At 38.4% G+C, this 18,758-nt stretch overlaps 1 protein-coding gene across 2 annotated transcripts in view; it reads left to right on the top strand.

The window, feature by feature from the left end:
- PXDN (peroxidasin) overlaps nucleotides 1-18,758 on the top strand; it is an 81,326-nt gene that overhangs the window by 24,193 nt on the left and 38,375 nt on the right. The window contains exons 2-4 of one of the 2 annotated variants that reach the window (XM_063125112.1): nucleotides 4,206-4,277; nucleotides 4,700-4,771; nucleotides 12,700-12,771. In XM_063125112.1, coding sequence (XP_062981182.1) covers nucleotides 4,206-4,277; nucleotides 4,700-4,771; nucleotides 12,700-12,771 — 216 coding nt within the window. The remainder of the gene's footprint in view (nucleotides 1-4,205; nucleotides 4,278-4,699; nucleotides 4,772-12,699; nucleotides 12,772-18,758) is intronic. The other variant, XM_063125111.1, reaches the window with a different exon arrangement.

The following is an 18,758-nucleotide window of genomic DNA, read 5'->3' as shown; positions in this document are numbered from 1 at the left end:
GGGTTGAAGTAGCTTGGCATGTCTGTAGGACCTATATAGCACTCTCAATTTTCATAGTACCAGCTATGCCTAGTGATGTAACATTTCTGGAAATGTTGAGACAATGGAAACCTTATGGTTTTAATTTTTGTGAAGTGCCCAGAGAGCTTCGGCTATTGGGCAATATAGAAATAAATAAAGAACACATTTCCCCCCTGAGTTTTTAAGAAAAAAATGGAAAATTAAGCCATAAGTGATTTTACAGATCTAAAGTCATTTTGTAGCTTTAAGACAGCCTTCTGCTACCTGGTGCCCTCGACATATTTTGTATTTCAGCTCCCATCAGCCTCAGGCAGCATGGCCAATGGACAAGAATGCTGGGCACTGTAGTCCAGAACATTTAGAGGGCACCAGGTTCGGGAGGGCTGCTTTAGGATCATAAAAAAAGGCTTTCTGTTCCTAAGGGATTTTTTATGTATAAATTAATTTGCACATAACATTTTCATTATATTTTAAAACTTTTAAGTAAACTCAGTAAATTTCTAATTATTATCTGAATAGATTAGAACTGCATTATATGATTGCCACAGCATCAGAAACACAGGACTCTATAGAACAAAGCCCAAATTGTCAGGAATGCACATTTACTGTCAGGAATGCACAATGGTGACTGTACTCACATGTTATGTGAACCGCCCAGAGAACTTCGGCTATGGGATGATATACAAATGCAATAAATAAATAAATGTTGGGAAACTGAGCATGAGTAGATCAATAATTTTAATGATAACTATGCTGGGAATCTTACACTGAGGATTAAAAAAAATTCCCCATGTCTTCATTATTTACATCTCTGGTCTTTCTATAAAAGTGTTATTTTTAGAAATTATTTTGGGGGGAGTAAAAGCTGGGTAACAATATATAAATACTTCGTCTTAAAAGCTAAAAGCTATTTCATAATCCAAAGATGTTCAGTTTTTCATTTTTTGTTGTTGAAAAAATAAACAAAAATGGTCTCCATAAAAATGAAGGGGGAAAAAACCCTTTATCCTGACTTTTCTGAGGTTTTTCTGAGCTTCACATCTCTAGCTATGCCTAATTTATTGTTTATTCATATTGATTATTCGTATTGATTATAAAATATTTTAGGGCTGTGCTTTTATTGCAAGCTGTTGGTTTACACATCTCAAGAGAGTTTATTGAGGAACTGAATGTTTTTTTCTCAAGCTGTGGAAAGGGGCAGAAAACTAGTCTGAAAACATGTCATATTGTGATTTTGCTCTGGTTTTAGAAGCTTTCAATAAGGCTAGAAGTAGTTAAATATTTGTTGACACAAGTCTGTTGAAAGAAATGGAATAAAAGGTGTATGCATATATGCCTCACACCTTTTGGTGCCTAATCAGACACTCTGTGGTTCGATGGATCCGATTGTGGGATACAAATGCAAGATAAATGGCTCATCCCTTTCATAGTGTTGAACTGTCCAGAAATATAGGGGTGACTATGGCCATTTTTCATCTTCTTCGATAGAATTAAGACTGTTAATATCTCTAAAGGAGCTCCATTAGAGATGCAAATCCCAAATATATGGAATCCAGCTACCCTGAACATGGAGAAGAATGTCAGTCACATATTTCTTCCAAAATCTTCACCTATTTTCTAGCGTATCAGCTGTGGAGCTACAAAGCCTAGATGACTTAAGTTCTGCACTAGGATGAAGCTGACCTCTGTTGTCAAAACTATTCTTACATCCTGGAATCATCATCATCATCATCATCATCATCATCATCATCATCTTGGCAGAGGGAGAGAGAGACTCCTGATGAGTTTGTAAAGGAGCTCAGAGGGATCTGCAGATTGGGTTTAATTTATTTGGATGCTAGGACTACGGAAAGAGATGGTACTCATCAGTCTCTTACCTGGTTTGTGGACTTCAACTTCATGAATGAAAACAACATAGTCTGCATAACTGAACAAAATCCTGATTGCTAGATTTTAGAACAAGTCCCAGCTACTTTTAAAAAGTATTGTGATTAAAAACAAACAAACAAGAATTACACAAAGTCTGAAATAATTAGCACAGTTCCCTCAATCCCCCCCAAATATTTTATGAGTGCATAATTTACATTTATGAGATATGCATTATATTTGGGGGTTGGTCTACAAATTAGAATTTCCCCCAAGTTATGCCTAAACAATTGTTGCAAATATGACATAGTGGATTAGAGGGTGATTTTAAAAAGGTTATTTTGGTAACGCCTTTCTTTAGTTTCAATTCAGATCAGAGGAAATCTTTTTTTTTTTAAGCAGCTTTCTCCCTGATATTGCAATTCTTGAATGGAAAATCCTGGTCTCATACCTTTCTCTAAAATATGCTACGCAACTGTGAAACACTAAAGTTGTTTTAAAATGTGTTGTGTCCATGAATAAAGGGAGTAAAGAATTCTGTAAGGATCCCATTTATGTTGACCCCCCAGGAACAGGACAAAACAGAAACAAAGGAGATGAGATTATATATCATGTCTGAAACTTGGCATCTGCATAAAGATAAGTTTGCCCCCTAGGCACTTTTTTTAATGGAAGAACAAAGAGTGTCCAAAGAAAACATAAGCTCCCTGATTTACTCGGTTCCAAGATTTTGAAGATATCATTATATGGAAAGTATGCTGGTGCATTCCAGCTGTCACTGCCAAAAGCTATATATGTTTCCCAACTTTTTGTATTATTATTAAGCTTATGGTTGTACTTAAAGATTGACTAATTTGATGTAATAGTTGTGATTTTGGATCTATTTTGTTTCTAATATTCATCTGTTCTACTGTGCTGATTTGAAAAACACCTTTGCACAACCAGTTTTCCCCACCAAGTCATGGTTACTTTCAGCCAAGTATATATGAAATCTTCATTTTGAAAAGCATCAAGATCTATAGATCTTCAACACACATTTTAAATCCCTGAACAACATATATTTAGCAGATCTCAATATTCAAGTTTGCCAAATAACACTTGGTGTCTTCAGGGGGAGTATAGCTCCGTGAGCCCCTGCCGAAGGAAGTGAGGCAGGTGGCTACTAGGAGGAGGACTTTCTCAGCTGTGGCACCCCGGCTGTGGAACGAGCTCCCCAGAGAGGTTCGCTTGGCGCCTACATTGTTTTCCTTTCATCGCCAGCTGAAGACCTTTTTATTTTCTCAGTATTTTAACACCTAATTTAACTTAAATTTAAACTCTGCTGTTTTAATCTCATATTTTAACATATATCAATTTTTGCTGTGTGGTTTTATCCTGGTCGTGCTTTTTATATTGTATTTTGGATTTGTGTTTTTAAATTGTTGGTTGTTTTATTATGCTCTTCATGGTTTTAATTTTTGTGAACCGCCCAGAGAGCTTCGGCTATTGGGTGGTATAGAAATGAAATAAATAAATAAATAAATAAATAAATCCAACACCGGTTGAATCCCCGATATGCCTTTTGATTGTGTCCAGATAGGTCCACTGATAAAAGGTACTCCTAGCCACCGAGACCACCTGTGCCTCAAGTAATAATGATGAATCCAGGAGCACCCCCAAACTGTGTACCTGATTGGCTTCCTCTAGAACAGATTGAATACTGCTCACCTGGGCAATCAGCCATCGATTAGCAGTACTTCATCTTGTCTGGACTGAGCTCCAGTTTTTTGGGCCTTATCCAGTCCATTACCTTGCTCAGGCACTGATTCAGGACGACCAAGACAGCTATAGCTGTTTTCCACCCATAATCAAGCTTGAAGCCAAATTGAAATGAATCTAGATAATCTGACTCATCCAGAAAACCTGGTGCTCAGATCTACCACATGCTTGAGCACCTTGTCCATTGGAGACTGGTTGGAAATTATCTAATATGGTGGGGTTAAGGGAAGGTTTATGTGGTGTGTTTTTTAGTGACATTCTCATTGCCACCTCTTGTAAGCCTGATGGAATCATACCGTGTTGTAAAGAGTGTTTGCTATAAGGTGTCTTGAGGAAAAGGCTTGCAATGAGAGAAGAGCAGTAATATGAATAGATGAAGAGAACACTGCCATAAGCAAAAATTGTCATTGGGATTGGTCTAGATTATTTAGGGTACAGTTATATAAACCTTTAAAGATACGAGTAGGCTGATTTTCCCTTGAGAAACCATATTTGTTTTGTTGATTTATTGACCTGAAATGGTAATTTTTATACTAATTAGTATATATTTTTTCTAACAGGGATCTACGGTTTAATAGAATTAAAGAAATCCAGCCTGGTTCATTTAGACGGCTTAAAAATCTGAACACATTGTAAGTTTTATCCCTTACAAAACCTACTTTCCTTTTTGTAAGAAGTCTTAACTGTTTTTATTTTCACTTTAGGTTAATCTCATTAAGTCTAATGAGATTTGTCTCTATGTATATTCAGCTAATTTTAGATAATGCTGATTTTCTTATTTTGTAAACCACTCAGAGAGCTTCAGCTATTGGGTGGTATAAAAATGCAATAAATAAATAAATCTGTAAAAAATTAATGTTGGTAAAAAGTTGAATTGTTAGTGTGAAAGACAGAAAATCTTGAATTTACCATTAGGATGGATATTAAACATGGGTTGATGGAGGCGTTGGCTTGATGCTGTAGCCACAAAGTATTCTATGCTGCCCATTTGTGAATGGCAACCATCACTTATGCGAGAACATAAGCAAATAACTGTTTTCATTTATTTTTCTAGACTTCTAAACAACAATCATATTAAAAGAATACCAACTGGAGCATTTGAAGACCTTGAAAATCTAAAATATCTGTAAGTTGATACATTTGAATAAGGAAAGTGGACATGAAAGCCGTGTTATGTAATATAGGAAAGCAAACTGCTTTCATTCACAAAGTACATAGTTGAATTGAATTTGAATTTTATTATTAAGGCAGCCCCACATGGGTTTTAGACAAATACAAGATCAGAGTCATGATATACATATACATGTATATGTGGAGGAAAAGTAGCTGTGATGATGATTTGGAATGAAATCATTTGGCACGAAAGTTAGGCTTAAACTACACCTACAGCCCTTTTGCAATGGAGGAGAGATGATGGTGATGGTTTCCAGCTTCTACAATTGGCGCTCATGGGGCACATGCCACTGATGTTAAGGGAGAGCTGTTACAGGAGCACGTGCACCCCATTACGGTGGTTCCGAATGTGTATCAGCAGAAGTGGGTGAGACTAGGCAGATGGCTACGGGGCACGGAATATTATTTTTTTATAATTCCTGAGAGATGCGCACCAGCAACGCAAGGGGGGATCAATACTGTGTTGTAAATGCGGTCCTGTGCAGAGAGATATTTGGGTTTTTTTTTTAAAAAAAAACTTGGCGATGAAACACGTCGATGCCCATGCCCATGCTCCTGACAGCTGATTGGCTATTTGCTGAGCCAGGAGCTCACGGTGAACAGCAACAGCTTTGCAGGGGGGCGGGGCTCACCAGTTGCGGAGTTTGCAATTGTAGCGAGAGAGCCGGAAAAACCATGACAAAAGCAGTCAGCGGAATTCCTGAGTAACTGAGGGCTCTACCCGAGATCACAGCGGGATCAGCTGTGTGTCATGTGGCCCAGTAGGGATGACTTCAATATTATCTTGGAATAAATGGCTGGTGTAGGGAGACCATTGGCAAGACTCAGATAGAAAAGAAAGCCAGGACATTCGAAGAGAACCCTACCCCTAAATTTAGCTGTGCTAGCAAGTGTGTTGCTTTGTCGGTGGATGGTGATGACGAAGCCGAGGGAGATAAGTATGCTGACTAAAGTCTCCTGCCCCTCCATGTCATCTCCTAACCGGTTGCCACCCAGGAACATTCAGAGAGCAAAACCAAACCTTTATTCCGACAAGACAGAAAAATAAAAGCCTTTCTTAAACCTTTCTTTAAAAATATGAAAAAATAGTGATGCAGTTTCTCTTGCATGCTGCTGCAGCCTTTAGAAGGCTGGTGTAGGCACGGCCTTAGTGTGACCATCACAAATCATATCAAGTGGTATTTGTATATTTTACAGTTGTGTTATAATGCTTCAATCAGTTGTGCATGAGAGAAGTTGAATCTCATTAGTGACATTATTGCAAATAAGAAAACTAGAAAAATATAGAATGCTCTTGAAATTCCAGAGAATAGTAGAAAAACGTCAGATTAATTCTGTGGCTGCATTCCCATAAGTCAGAATAGGTAAGAATTCTGGTTTATCAGTAACAAGCAGTATGCTAGTGCACCCTGCCTGATTGTTCCAGCTTGACTCCTCCTGCAAGCAGGAATGGCTAAATAACCTGAAACTTTCCTGGGTGAATCGTTCCATCCCAATCTGGACTCCTGGCTTGTCCCTCTCCTAACCCAGGCCTCAAGCCAGAGTTTGAAGCCTGGGTTTGAACTTGGCTTATGGATACAGGATTGATACAGGAGCAACATGCCAGGGCAACATGTCAGATGTAATATGTTTCCACCTTGGTAAATTTTTGGTTACTTCAGCTGCTTCCACTTGCAGGAGCCAAGTAGGAGTGATCAGACAGTATGCACTAATCTCAGCAATGCTGGTTTAGGGTTTTGTGTGAATGTGGCCAGTGTGCATGCTAAAAGTTCTATTCTATAAGGAGTTACCTTATAAACTGATATGTTGTGGCTCAGTGTGTATTTGTCTTGGGCAATGCCTTTGCTAAGGATTACCCTTCAACTGACAATAGTTTTTTGTTTGTCTTTTGAGGCGGGAAATCAAGTTACAGTTCAAGAGAATTCTGTTAGAGTTTCTTTGCTAAAGTTGTGGTATCTGTTCACATCTTTGTGAAGGTGGGGTTAGAAATCAGCTTTGACATTGTCTTTGTACAGAAAATATTGTAAGAATGACATGACAGTTGAGATTTCAGCCCACTCTTACAAATGGTTAAGTACAAAGAAACACAACTCAGTCCCTGCTTGTACCTCATGATGGAATAGGCAAAAAGAGGGTTCTAGTTAACTTCAGGTGATAGCTAGTAGAGCACATATTGACAGTATCAGGGCAAAGTATATGACCAGTGTATGCTGGTCTATGCCCCTGTAGGTAGTAACGGTGTGCAGAGCTGTTATTCTCCACCCTGAAATTTGGGATGGAGCTTCGTTGAGACAATTCTCTGCCCTGATTTCCAGAGCGGGTCCCTCTCTCCACCCCGTTGTATTACCCGTTGAAGAACCTTCTGTTTTCGGGTAACCACTACATGATAGTCAATGGGAATTAACAGAAAAGTTTACAGCTCCCTCAGCTTTAAAGATAAACACATGAAAATTGGCACCATAACAGCTTTTAAAGAGGCTTTAGGCATGTCAAGTTTGGAGCAGATCCCTGCATGCAGTGATTTATAGGGAATTTTTTAAAGTCTGAACTCAAATGTCTTCTCAGGCACCTCTCTTGGCTTGATCTGTACGGTGAGGGAGATGGAAACAAAGCAGCGGGATAAGTGCTTAGTGCAATAATAAATAAGTAAATATAAATTAATAAATGCCACAACAGCAGCACACAGCTTGCTCATCCTCAGAGAGGACAGGAGGTTTGCAGGAGGAGGAGGCGGCACCCACCCACCCACCCACACTGTTGGTCGGGCACATTGGAGCGAGTCGAGGCAACAGCTTGGAGGAAGATGACGACGATGAAGACCCCCCCCCCCGTACTGGAAGCCAAGCCAGCCAATAGGAGTGATAGTTTACTCACTGACAATACCAACCCAGCAGCACTTTCACACTGTGGCTGACTTCTGTGAGTTCAAGCAAAAAGGCCCAACCAGCCCTGCACTCCAGCAGCAGCAGTCAGTGTTCCCCGTGCCTCATGGTGGAATGTTATCAAAGTCTGCTTTATTAATTGTGTACTGCTTGTGTGCACTGCACAACCCTAAAACACATAAACATACAAGTACAAGAAGATTTTTTTTAATGGGGGAAGTAAATCAAACAACAGTCACATGGACAGTGGGCTGGCTTGAAGGATTTAAATTGAAATGGCTTCTTTTCCCCCTGATTTTTAAGTTAAAGAACAGAACAGACACATACACACAACTGCCTTGAATGGATTTAAAATAATATTTGAAGAAACAATTAAAAGAAAACACATTTAAAAGGATTTCTTAAGATTTTTGGACGTACACACACTGGGGGTGGAACACCTCAAATGAATGAAGCATTAAAGTCAGCGAAATGGAAAAAAACAGGTTCCTCTCTCTCTCTCTCTCCCTCCCTCCCTCCCTAAATAAATTCAACTTGTAACAAACACTAAACAAATGGTATCTTTGCACTCTCTCTCTCTTCTCTCTCTTTCTCTCTGACTGAAACAAACACCGCCAGACCGAGAACCCCAATGAACATGGAATCAAGGACACCATGAGAAAAATGATTGGCATTCCCTCCCCTGAACATTATGATTGGTGAAGAACACAGTCATGGACAGTGCTGTAGCAATTCCTAATTGTTTAGCCGCAGTTGTCAATATCAGTTATCAAAACTACCCCACCCCATGACCCCATGTTCCTTATTGGGAGGTTTTCAATTAAATACACACACACACACACACACACACTGGTCAAATAATTTTGGAGATGTTAGAACCTCTGCTTGGGCATGTCTCCGCTCTGAAATTATTCTATGGGTTTAGAAGCGGTCAGTCTCCACTCTGGAAAATCGAATGCTCTGCGGATGTTTGCGGTTATCAGATCTTTCCGGTGCACACACATGTTTGTGGTTATCAGACCTTTCTGGTGCAGATCTTTCCGGAACACACACCCCTAAGTAGGATGAATATTTACTGCTGTTGAACACTATTTCTTTTTAAACTTATTTTTATCTTCCTTCCAATATTTCTATTTTGTCTTTCAGACATAGTTGTCAAGTAGTTCACAGCAAAATTTAAAACGATACCATCATAAAATAAACAGTCAGTAGTCAAACTGGTCAGCAATCAGAAATTAGAACAGTAAAGATCACACTGCTGGATGAACAAGACAGATTTTAATTGGCATAAGGAAGGCCAACAGTGTAGGCTGCCAAATAGATTTGGGAAGGAAGTTCCGTAGGCAATATGCCATAGTCCACAGCACACAGTAAGTAGAAGGAAAGGAAGGATGGCAGCTGAAGGCAATGGAAGGCGGGCCAATAAACCTGGAATGAAGGGACCAAAGAAAGTTTTAGCTTTCTGGCAGCTGATCACAGCTTGATTATCCATACTGGGATTGATGTGACAAAGAAGGCTTGCATAGGGCTGCCAGAGAAACAAATGCTGGGAATGGAAGCCAGTCATGGCTTAAGAGATCCCAGAAGAAACAAAGGAAGGGAAGGTTGTTGCCTTTCTGGCTCAGCTCACTGTTTCTGGATACAACTAGAGTTAGCATTCTGGTCAGTTGATCATCTTATTTTTTGACTGGGCAGTTATTCCATTAAGCTATGAATGTGACTGTGGCAGCTTATTTTTTTTTCTATTTCATTACATATTTATTAGGTAAGTATAACGGAGGATTTCTTGGCTCTTGATACCAAAGCAGTTGGTGGCAAACCTATTAGCATAGCATAGCACCTCCTACTGATTAACTTCTAAAACAGTGGATATCTCTGAAGAGAAATAGGAATGCAAGCAGTCATTAGTGGCAAAGGCCTAGAGCTATTCATGACTCCAGGCTGCTCATTGCAAGAACTAGAGAGTGTCCCTCCATGTGTTCTGGCTATAAATTCTTTGAGCAATTTAACTTAAAACCACTAGAAAAACAGTAGCTGTCAACCCACCTGACAACTGATTGTACTCATTGGAAGTAAATATTGCTTTAAGTCACACTAAACATTGCTTTAAGTTAGATATTAAATTATGGTGAGCCGGGGGGGGGGGGACTCCTCCACTTTTTGTGTGTGGCTGTTCTAATAAAGTAAAAACGTTAATAATATTTCACTATTACAATATTTACAGAATTTGATTGGTCAGTTGACTAAATGTTTTTTTTTAAAAATTGGTCAAGTGCCCAACCCTAGAGGTGGTATTGCACCATGGAGGCAGGAATGCAATTTCAGGAATGGTGCTATGTAATAACAATAGGAAGTGCATGTCAGGAAATGTTGTAGAGACAGTGTGAATTTGTAAACAAGATTACAAAGTCCTGATTTAGGCAGGGCTTTCTTTCCCATCCATGGGTATGAATTTATAATTCCAGCTGCTCATCTACACTTTTTCTAAAGCTTGTATGAAGTTCTGAAAACAACATTCTTAAGAGTTGATAACTACTCTACCTATGGGACTACTCATAGGCTGTTATTTGAAGGTGAAAGTGAAAAATTCAGTCACCATTCTGACAAAACCAGTTGGTCCTTTTACAGAAAAGAAAGTATAATAATTGTAAATCCTAGAAAGGAAGGTGTGAAAATGTAGTAAAAAGAATGAGTTTCAGACTGAAAGGAAATATGTCTGTATGATGGAAGTGTTGGTGGTGGATTAAACAAAAAGGAAGAACCTAGCACTGCAGTTCTAAACACCCAATGTTACCAGTTTGGGGACATGTTTATTTAAGAGGAGAAAAAGTTGGTCTTGGAAGATTCAGCTATTACTGGTACTTTGGAAATGCTAGGTAGCTTTGGGCAAATGACTGTTGTGAAGGAAGATCAGGGTCCACCTGTCCTCTCTGCAAGGTAGGCTCTAGACCAACTGTCTGGTTACCCAGATACCCACCTCCCTTGTCCCATGCCAAGATGGCAGAAGGCAGCCTCTGGGAGAATAACGACACAACAAAATAAGGACTGAAGCAGTTTATTAAAACTCTAAAATTAATCACATAAGGCTTCAGTCAAACACACAGCTTAAAATCACAGAGAAGGGAAGGAAGGGGAAGAGGGGAGGAGGAATGAGGAATAAGCACTAAAACAATTAACCACCATAAATCATGCCTGAAGGCAACAGAGCCTTTCCCTGAAGCAGCCAGGAATTAACACAAGAAATCCTAACTAAGATCCAAGTTCTACCCTTACTTGGAAGTGATCTCCCCACGTCCACTTACGTTCAATTCCAGGGAAGATGGCCCACTCCCAGTTACTAACTCATTTATCCCCTTTGAGCCAGCAGGTACCATGACCCGCGTAGGCCAATCCAGAGCTGTCTCTGTGGCCTCCCCCCTTGGGGAGGGAGCCTTTTCCACCAGGCTGCTTTCCCCACATTTAGTCAGTCATCATCTCTGCCAATTAGTGCCAATCTTAAGGGCTTGGCTGCTCCTCACTCCCCCTGACAACAGCCCAGGTGCTGTTTTCTGGGAAAGTGCCTAGCAAGCTGTTTTAAAAAGCTGTTCTTGAGAACTCTGCCAGCAAGGAAGCTCCAGTCCCAGCAACAGGACTGCAGCTATCTTTGCCCAGTCTACATAACTGTGGCCACTTACCTATCTGTAAATTTGAACTGATAGTGACCAACTACATAGGGTTGTTACATTGTAAGTAAGATAAAGTGTGTTGCCATTTCAGACTGTTATATAAATGGTAAAGTGTTTAATAAGAAATGCAAGTGATTCATCTGGATGATAATTCCAAATGTTTGTTTTTAGGATTCCATTTTATATTTACAAACACACATATCTGTTTTATTGGAAAGTCCTGCAATCTTTGAAGGTTTTTAAAAAAGTGCTGAAATGGATACTTGAAATAAAAATATACAGCTCAGCCCTATAGGTGTAAAAGCTATGAAACTTCAATGCCTAATTAACTGATTTAATACAGAAACATTCTAATATGCTGCCAACATGACATAGAAAGAGTGAGATCTCTGTGCAATAAAAAAAATGGCTGTGATTTCCTTAAAAAATACTCCTAGAAGACAGGATGTGCTGGTATATCTGTTTTGTGCAACTCATATTTACCTTTTTTGCATTCTCTGTTTTGTCTAATTTATTAATCAATGAACCAAGTTAACAAATTGCCCTCTTCTGTGTTTGGAGTGCAATGTTTGTGTCTTTCAATTTCTGTCTTATGTTTGTAGTCATATACTTCATATTAGCAAGAGGTTTTCATATGATGAAGATGTAGTCTATTAAAGTGCCAAGTCTCTTCAGGTCTTTGTACAAGCCATTTTGTTAGTGAACTTGCTAAATTCTCTCCATTAACACTTACCTTGTTTTTCAGTTTCTTTAACCTAGTGTCTAAATCTGAGGGGTTTGATGGAGCAAAGATCTATTGGTTGAAATAAAACATTTTCTGCATGAATAGTAGTAGAAACATTTTTAAAATGGATTGTCATAATAAATTATTTCAGTCTTACAAAAATGTACAAGTACTGCTCAACTAATTCTATATGTGCTAGCTTCAGTTATCACTAAAATAGTTCTATAGGGGACAGCGTTCTTTCTATGTTTCTGGCCTGTGAAGATGAATATAACGAGATGCTCCACAAACCTATTGAAGAAATAAACTTCCGAAAGGACAAATAGAACTGAAAGCCATTTGATGTATAATTTTAAGTCCTGCACAATTTCTGTTCATTCGTTCATTTTATCTTAATTACATTCCTAAATAGCCGAAGCTATTTGGTTCCTAAAGACCATGGCATATAGATTCTCAAGTAAAAGGTGTTTTTGGTGTATATACATGTCTTGTTTTGTTGCTTTCTAATGTGTATTTGAAAAACTGTCCTCATGTGTCACCTTAATTCTTTCCCACATTAATGTAGCTCTTGTTTGTGTATACTAATATTACTGATTGTTTCTTGTTTCAGCTATTTGTACAAGAATGAAATCCAGTCAATTGACAGGCAAGCATTTAAAGGACTTGCCTCTCTAGAACAACTGTAAGTGCCTTTTCTCTTCTGTGCTGTCATCTGCTTGGTTGCCTCAGAGGAAAAGTGCACGTTTTGGTCAACATTTCTTGCCTGCATGCCTTGCATGTCTGCACGGAATGGGATTAAGTCCATTGTGGTTGCAATCACTGGCACACTGAAAACATGTTTGTCAAATTCTTTCTTTCTGTGTCCACATTATATTTGTGGTTTACATTTCAAGACAATCAATTCACCATAGAATGACTTTGAAGGGCAAGCACAATTATCAACAAACATTAAACATAATGTGTATTAGAAGCCAAGACTGCTGTTTCTTCCAAAGCTTTTACAGTTTCAACTTACATGGAATTAACTTCTGATCTCCACAAAGTAACCAAGGAGAATCAAGGCTCAGATTTTGGGTTTTTTTTTAATACCTTTACCATTAAAATACTTATATTATTGGTATGCTTTTGGCTCATTGCATTGCAGAAAAGTCTAGATTTGTTTTCTGTAAATGGTAGAAAGAAGCTTTGTAATACTCAGATGGCTGAACTTTTGTGAATTCCAAGTGGACAAGAATTCATATTGAAAAGACATAGAAATAGATTTAACTGTGTATAGTCTGATGAAGAAAAAAGAATCAATCCGCCTGTACATTTCACTTAATCACTTCCCAAGGCTTTGTGCTCCCCAGTTTTTGGAATATATGACAAGAAGCTGAGTGAAATCTGCTGTTTTTTAAATGTAGTACCATCATTTCATGGAAATATACCACCTCATAATACATAAACTGTATTGCTTGTTTTAATGAACCCCTATTTTAACAAAAAAACTGTGTTTGAAATGTCCACATCAACTGATACTTGGCTGTAGCAACAACTTCAAAGGAGCAAAACCTCATGTTTGAATTGAGTCTTCATGAAAAACAATCCCTTTGAAATAAAAATTTCAGTTGTGCTACAGATAGCTACCTTCTGTTATGTTAACAGAACCTCATGAAATACTACAGAGTTTGTTCAGAAGGTCTCAAGGGGAGTTTTGAGAAGTTTTAGTTAAACATTTTGTCTATATATATTCATTTTTACTCATGTCTATTGCTGTGTTTTATGAGGGGTGTTAAATGTACTATTAAGATAAATTGGGTGTATAAGATTAAACATAAACACATTTTAGAGTATACAGTACTGCAGGAAAATATCCCCAGTTTAAAATGGTCATCTTATATAGTTTGGATCTTCAAACTTTGATCACCGACATAATGATAGTAACTGGTAGCTGTCACGACCTCTCCCTTTGGGTCTCCTTTTTACCTCTCTCTATTAAAGGATCTCAACCATGGACTCAGTCAGAATATGGCTGCTCCTGGGGTCTGTGTTTCACTGACCCTTCTTGGGCCCACAGCATCTAGCCTAGCACTCCATGCTCTACTTTATTCACCCTTTAACTTTACCACTGCCACCATATATCACAGTACCTTTCCTCAGGTACTTTAAGAATCCAATCCAGTTTTTGAAACAAAATTACTTATATTTAACAATAAGTAAGTTCATGCAATTTATCAATCTTGTGGTTTCATTTGTTGCAATACTTGTTTGTTACAATACAGTATATATCTTGTATCCTTGCCTACTCTACCCACTAGTCTTTTTCCAAAAACAATAAAACATTGCTCTTACTCTGATCTAACGCCTTCAGCAGACAAACCCAGACTCTCTCTCACCGTGTCAATCTCAACTCAGAACTCCAACTCACACTGCTGCTAACTGCCACTTCCCTTCAAACACTTGAATCCGACAGCCAATCAGCATTCATTCCAACATTCCATTCACTCACTACCCCTCCCAACAGGATTAACCACTTACTATCCTTACCATTCGAAGTCCAAACAGGTTTTACATCATAGACAAATAAAAATAAACAGTAAAACATCACAGGAGCATACGTTTGTATACCATAAAAGTACTTCCTGGATCAGACCAAAGATTGTTCTAGTCTATCAGACTCCACCGGAGCCTTATAAGCAGAGCATGATGGAGATTCACCTCCCCTCCTGTTTGCCCAGTCATCTGATAATCAGAGGTATACTGCCTCTGGTTATGACAGCTCTAGCTTAGCAACCATAACCTGTAGCTATTCATAGACACATTGTGAATTGCTCCCAAAGCTAATTTGATACAAATTATTCCCTTGGTACATTTTGCTGTATTAATATTTCATAAAATGCACATAGGCTGCGTTTGTACAGAACTCTAAGCTGTGACTATTTAAACAAACCAGAAACCCTCAATTCTGATCTGTTTTGCCATTCACAAATTCTGATCATAAACCAGAGTTTTTCTTAGCTTGTGAGTCTTAGGCCTTAGCTAGCCCTAAGGTTTATCCCAGGATCGTCCCGGGGTCGTCCCTGCCTGCTCCCAGGATATCCTGTGTATCATTTACATGAACAGGGATGACCCTGGGACGATCCCAGGATAAACCTTAGGGCTAGCTAAGTCCTCAGTGTGTTTAGGAACAATAAGCTAAGATCCTGGGTTTGGATGATGTGCGAAGCAAACCATTTATCATTTATTTAGTCACTGGTACTAGCACAGGGGTGAGGAACCTCTTTCAGCTGAAATTAAGTTTCGGAAAAGCTCTCAGGGGATGCATTCCAGTGGTAGGCAAGGTGGGAAGCTACCAAACCAGGGGAAAGAGGATGTGGCCGGGGGGGGGGGGGTCAGGGCTATCTGGGGTACCCTTGGAAAGCTGGATTGGAATTCCAGGAAGGTCAGGTTTGACCTTCGGCCCTTAGGTTCCTCACTCCTGCTGTAGCAGGAGGAGTAAAGTGGGAATGAATGGGCTAAATAAGCAAAAACCCACCTGTTCATGCTATGCCAGCATTTGCCTGGCTTACCACTTCACAAACACAAACACCTTATTAGCTTTGTGGGAACAGTTCTGCAGCATTAAGGATTTTTTTTCTTTTTAGCTGCTTAAGAGAAAGCTTTCCTATACTTTGGTGTTGAAATTATATAGTAGTGAGTTTGTCCATACATCTGTCTTCTATACTTGCAAACACGAGCAACGTTATGCCAAGTTACATTCAGTTAAGAAGTGACTTGAGAGTCTTATGTACTTCCCTTCTGACTTGAATGGAATCCCAGACACTTAATAACTACATAGACAGCTTTATGCCTAAATATAAAGTACAGAACAGTGTATGACATTCTGCTGCACTTGAATAAATATTTATGTTACTCAGTGCAGAACCACCTACTTTTTGGTGTGTGTTTTTCCTGCTTTGTGGAAAAATATTGTCCTTTTAAAATTGTGTATTATGAAAAAGAATTGAATATGACAACTTAAAATTAACACCGAGGGAGCTTTTCAATATACATTTCAGATAGTCTGTTCATTTTAATGGGAGGTAGCAGAACAATGCCCTGTAGATGCTGCCTTTAATACTTTGTTCTGCAGAATGCTTCTTCACTGTACAAAGAATGATGCAATTTACATAGTTCTCAGTTATTACTAAATTTCCTTCGACAGTTCATTTATTGTAGCAGGAAATAACTGAGGTTAATTCATATTAGCTGTGGGATAACATAAAGGGATTAAATTGTTCGTAGAATTTGTTTTCAGCATAGTTCAATACAATGACTCTTTCACAAAACGTTATTGCACGTTTTGACACACACTCCTCCTCCTCCTCCTCCTCCTCCTTCCGTTTACTGTTTTTGAAAGTTTAAAAGGAAGAAGCAAGATAATCAAGATTATATACATCTAAAATTAGCAAAGTATGCCAGTCACCCTTCCACCTGCCACAGCATCCTATCATACTGTAACATGGGCCCTTTCTACACCTAAGGATTATCCCAGGCAAATAGAGGCATCATCCCTGCCTGCTCCCGGGATCCCCTGTGTGTCATTTGGATGCACAGGGATGATCCAGGGACAATCCTGGGATATAGGCATGGTGTAGACATGCCCATGGCTTTAAAAAAGTGAGATACCACTGGATTAGAACATATATTTGATCATTTATTGGATTTCAAAAGTTACCATTTCTGACCTTCGGCCCCATTTGTTTGCAGATCCTCAACATGTTTTAAACTTGCAGTGGAGCTAGGGCACAGCTCTAAAAAGGCCACTTGTAAGAACAAAAAAAGAATACATGAGGTGGTAAATTATCTTGTGAGCTGCTCTGTTAGTGAGAACTAAGTTTAGATATTACACAATATGTTCCCAGGTCTGTGTATCCCTCATAATATTAAAGTGGAGACAGAAGACCACTTGCAAGGGAGAATTGGAAGACCTGGTGGGGAACTTAGCCCTTTCCACACCTGCTGATTTTCTCCTTCAAATGTCTGAAAGCCACAGCTCTCAGGGTGCACCCCTGTAAAAAAATAACCAATGGACCATTTGCAGGGGAGAATTAGGAGGCATGGGAGTGATTAAACGACTGTTCTTCCCAGAAATCTGTTTTCTAATGTCCCACACATTTGGTGAAGTAATGTTTAATCCAATCCTTATATGTATTTTTCCTGATTTTTAGCAAACTCATGAATGTTTTCAAACAGTTGTAATTATTTCTTTTGGGGGGGCATAACTTAGAATGTGGCTATTAAAATGTTCTGTCCTTTCAGCACTTATGAGAACAAAATTTCTACTTCAATTAGTATAAACGCAAAGCGACTTTTATGGTCCCAGGCTTAGACCAAAGGTCATTTAAGGGAAAATACTGGAATGGAACCCTAGACATGAAATACTAGTCCTCTCTTTTCTAATATTCACTGAAATAGGAACAAACCAGTATGTGATATTAAACTGAACCGTGTTTAATAGTTTACCATGCACATAATTTGTTTATAGTGGTCTTACTCGTGCTTCAGAGTCATTAATGTAGTATATGGTTGTGAGTAGATCTATTACGTATGTGCATAAATTATATATCTTTTAGTTATAAATTTCAACTGAAACTTTTCTGATTAGAGGATAAGTATAGAATTTCTTATTTTTGTAAGGAAGGCAGGCTTTGGTAAGTATTGCTATGGGATTGTTTTGTTTACAGGAGAAAGATCCCTGCTTTAGATAAGGCATGTTATATTGAATGAATAGACATTAATTACAAAGCAATCACTGTTTTGATTTATTTTCATTCCAATTTTAGTATCATTTATTTGAGCAACACAGTATATGAAAAAAATTGTTACAAGATTATTATTTTTTTGCTATCCCTGGCAACTATTGCCCGCACAAAGGTGGTTATATAGGAAGCCACAGCCACCAAAATAAGAAAGCGTCAAATGGCTACACTTGGTGACACAAATGGTCACATGATAATTACAATAATGGGAACATAATTTGTCCATCTTAATCCTCTGAGTAGATGGTGTCCAGGCAAAAAGCAAGAAAGCAAGAAATGGTACCTATGAAGATATGGGTCATCAAGTTTCTTTTTTTTCAAAATGATCTAGAAATGTTGAAAACTGAGAACCTATATGAGCAGAATTTTGGGGTATTTATGTTTTTCAGGAATTAAAGAGTGGCTGCAAAGTTAAGGAAATAATGAAACAATAAACTTAAAACAAAACAATCATATATATATATGAATAAAATGTGGAACACTTTTTAGAGGCATACACACAAAGATAATAAGCATTCAGACAACAGTGATACAATAATAAAGCTGCTCCACAATGTCTGTGAGTGAAGGCTAAACGCGTTTCGACTCGTGATCTTCTTCTGTGGTCTGATAGCATAGCTCGTTAAAAACTTCAGTTCAGGTACTTTTTTTGGGAAAAAGAAAATATATACAGGCTGACTCAATTGATCCCAAATTCAGGGAATATATAAAGTTATTAGAATGTAAGCCTATGCGGCAGGGTCTTGCTATTTATTGTTTTACTCTGTTACAGCACCATGTACATTAATGGTGCTATATAAATAAATAAATAATAATAATAATAATAATAATAATAATAATAATAATAAGTTGTCACTCCCTATAGCACGGCGAGTGGTGCCTCATAAAT

This window comes from Elgaria multicarinata, chromosome 4 (assembly GCF_023053635.1).
Source record: "Elgaria multicarinata webbii isolate HBS135686 ecotype San Diego chromosome 4, rElgMul1.1.pri, whole genome shotgun sequence".
NCBI classification, from domain to species: Eukaryota; Metazoa; Chordata; class Lepidosauria; order Squamata; family Anguidae; genus Elgaria; species Elgaria multicarinata.
Note: the sequence above shows the minus strand (reverse complement) of the source record. Positions and strands in the feature narration are given on the sequence as shown.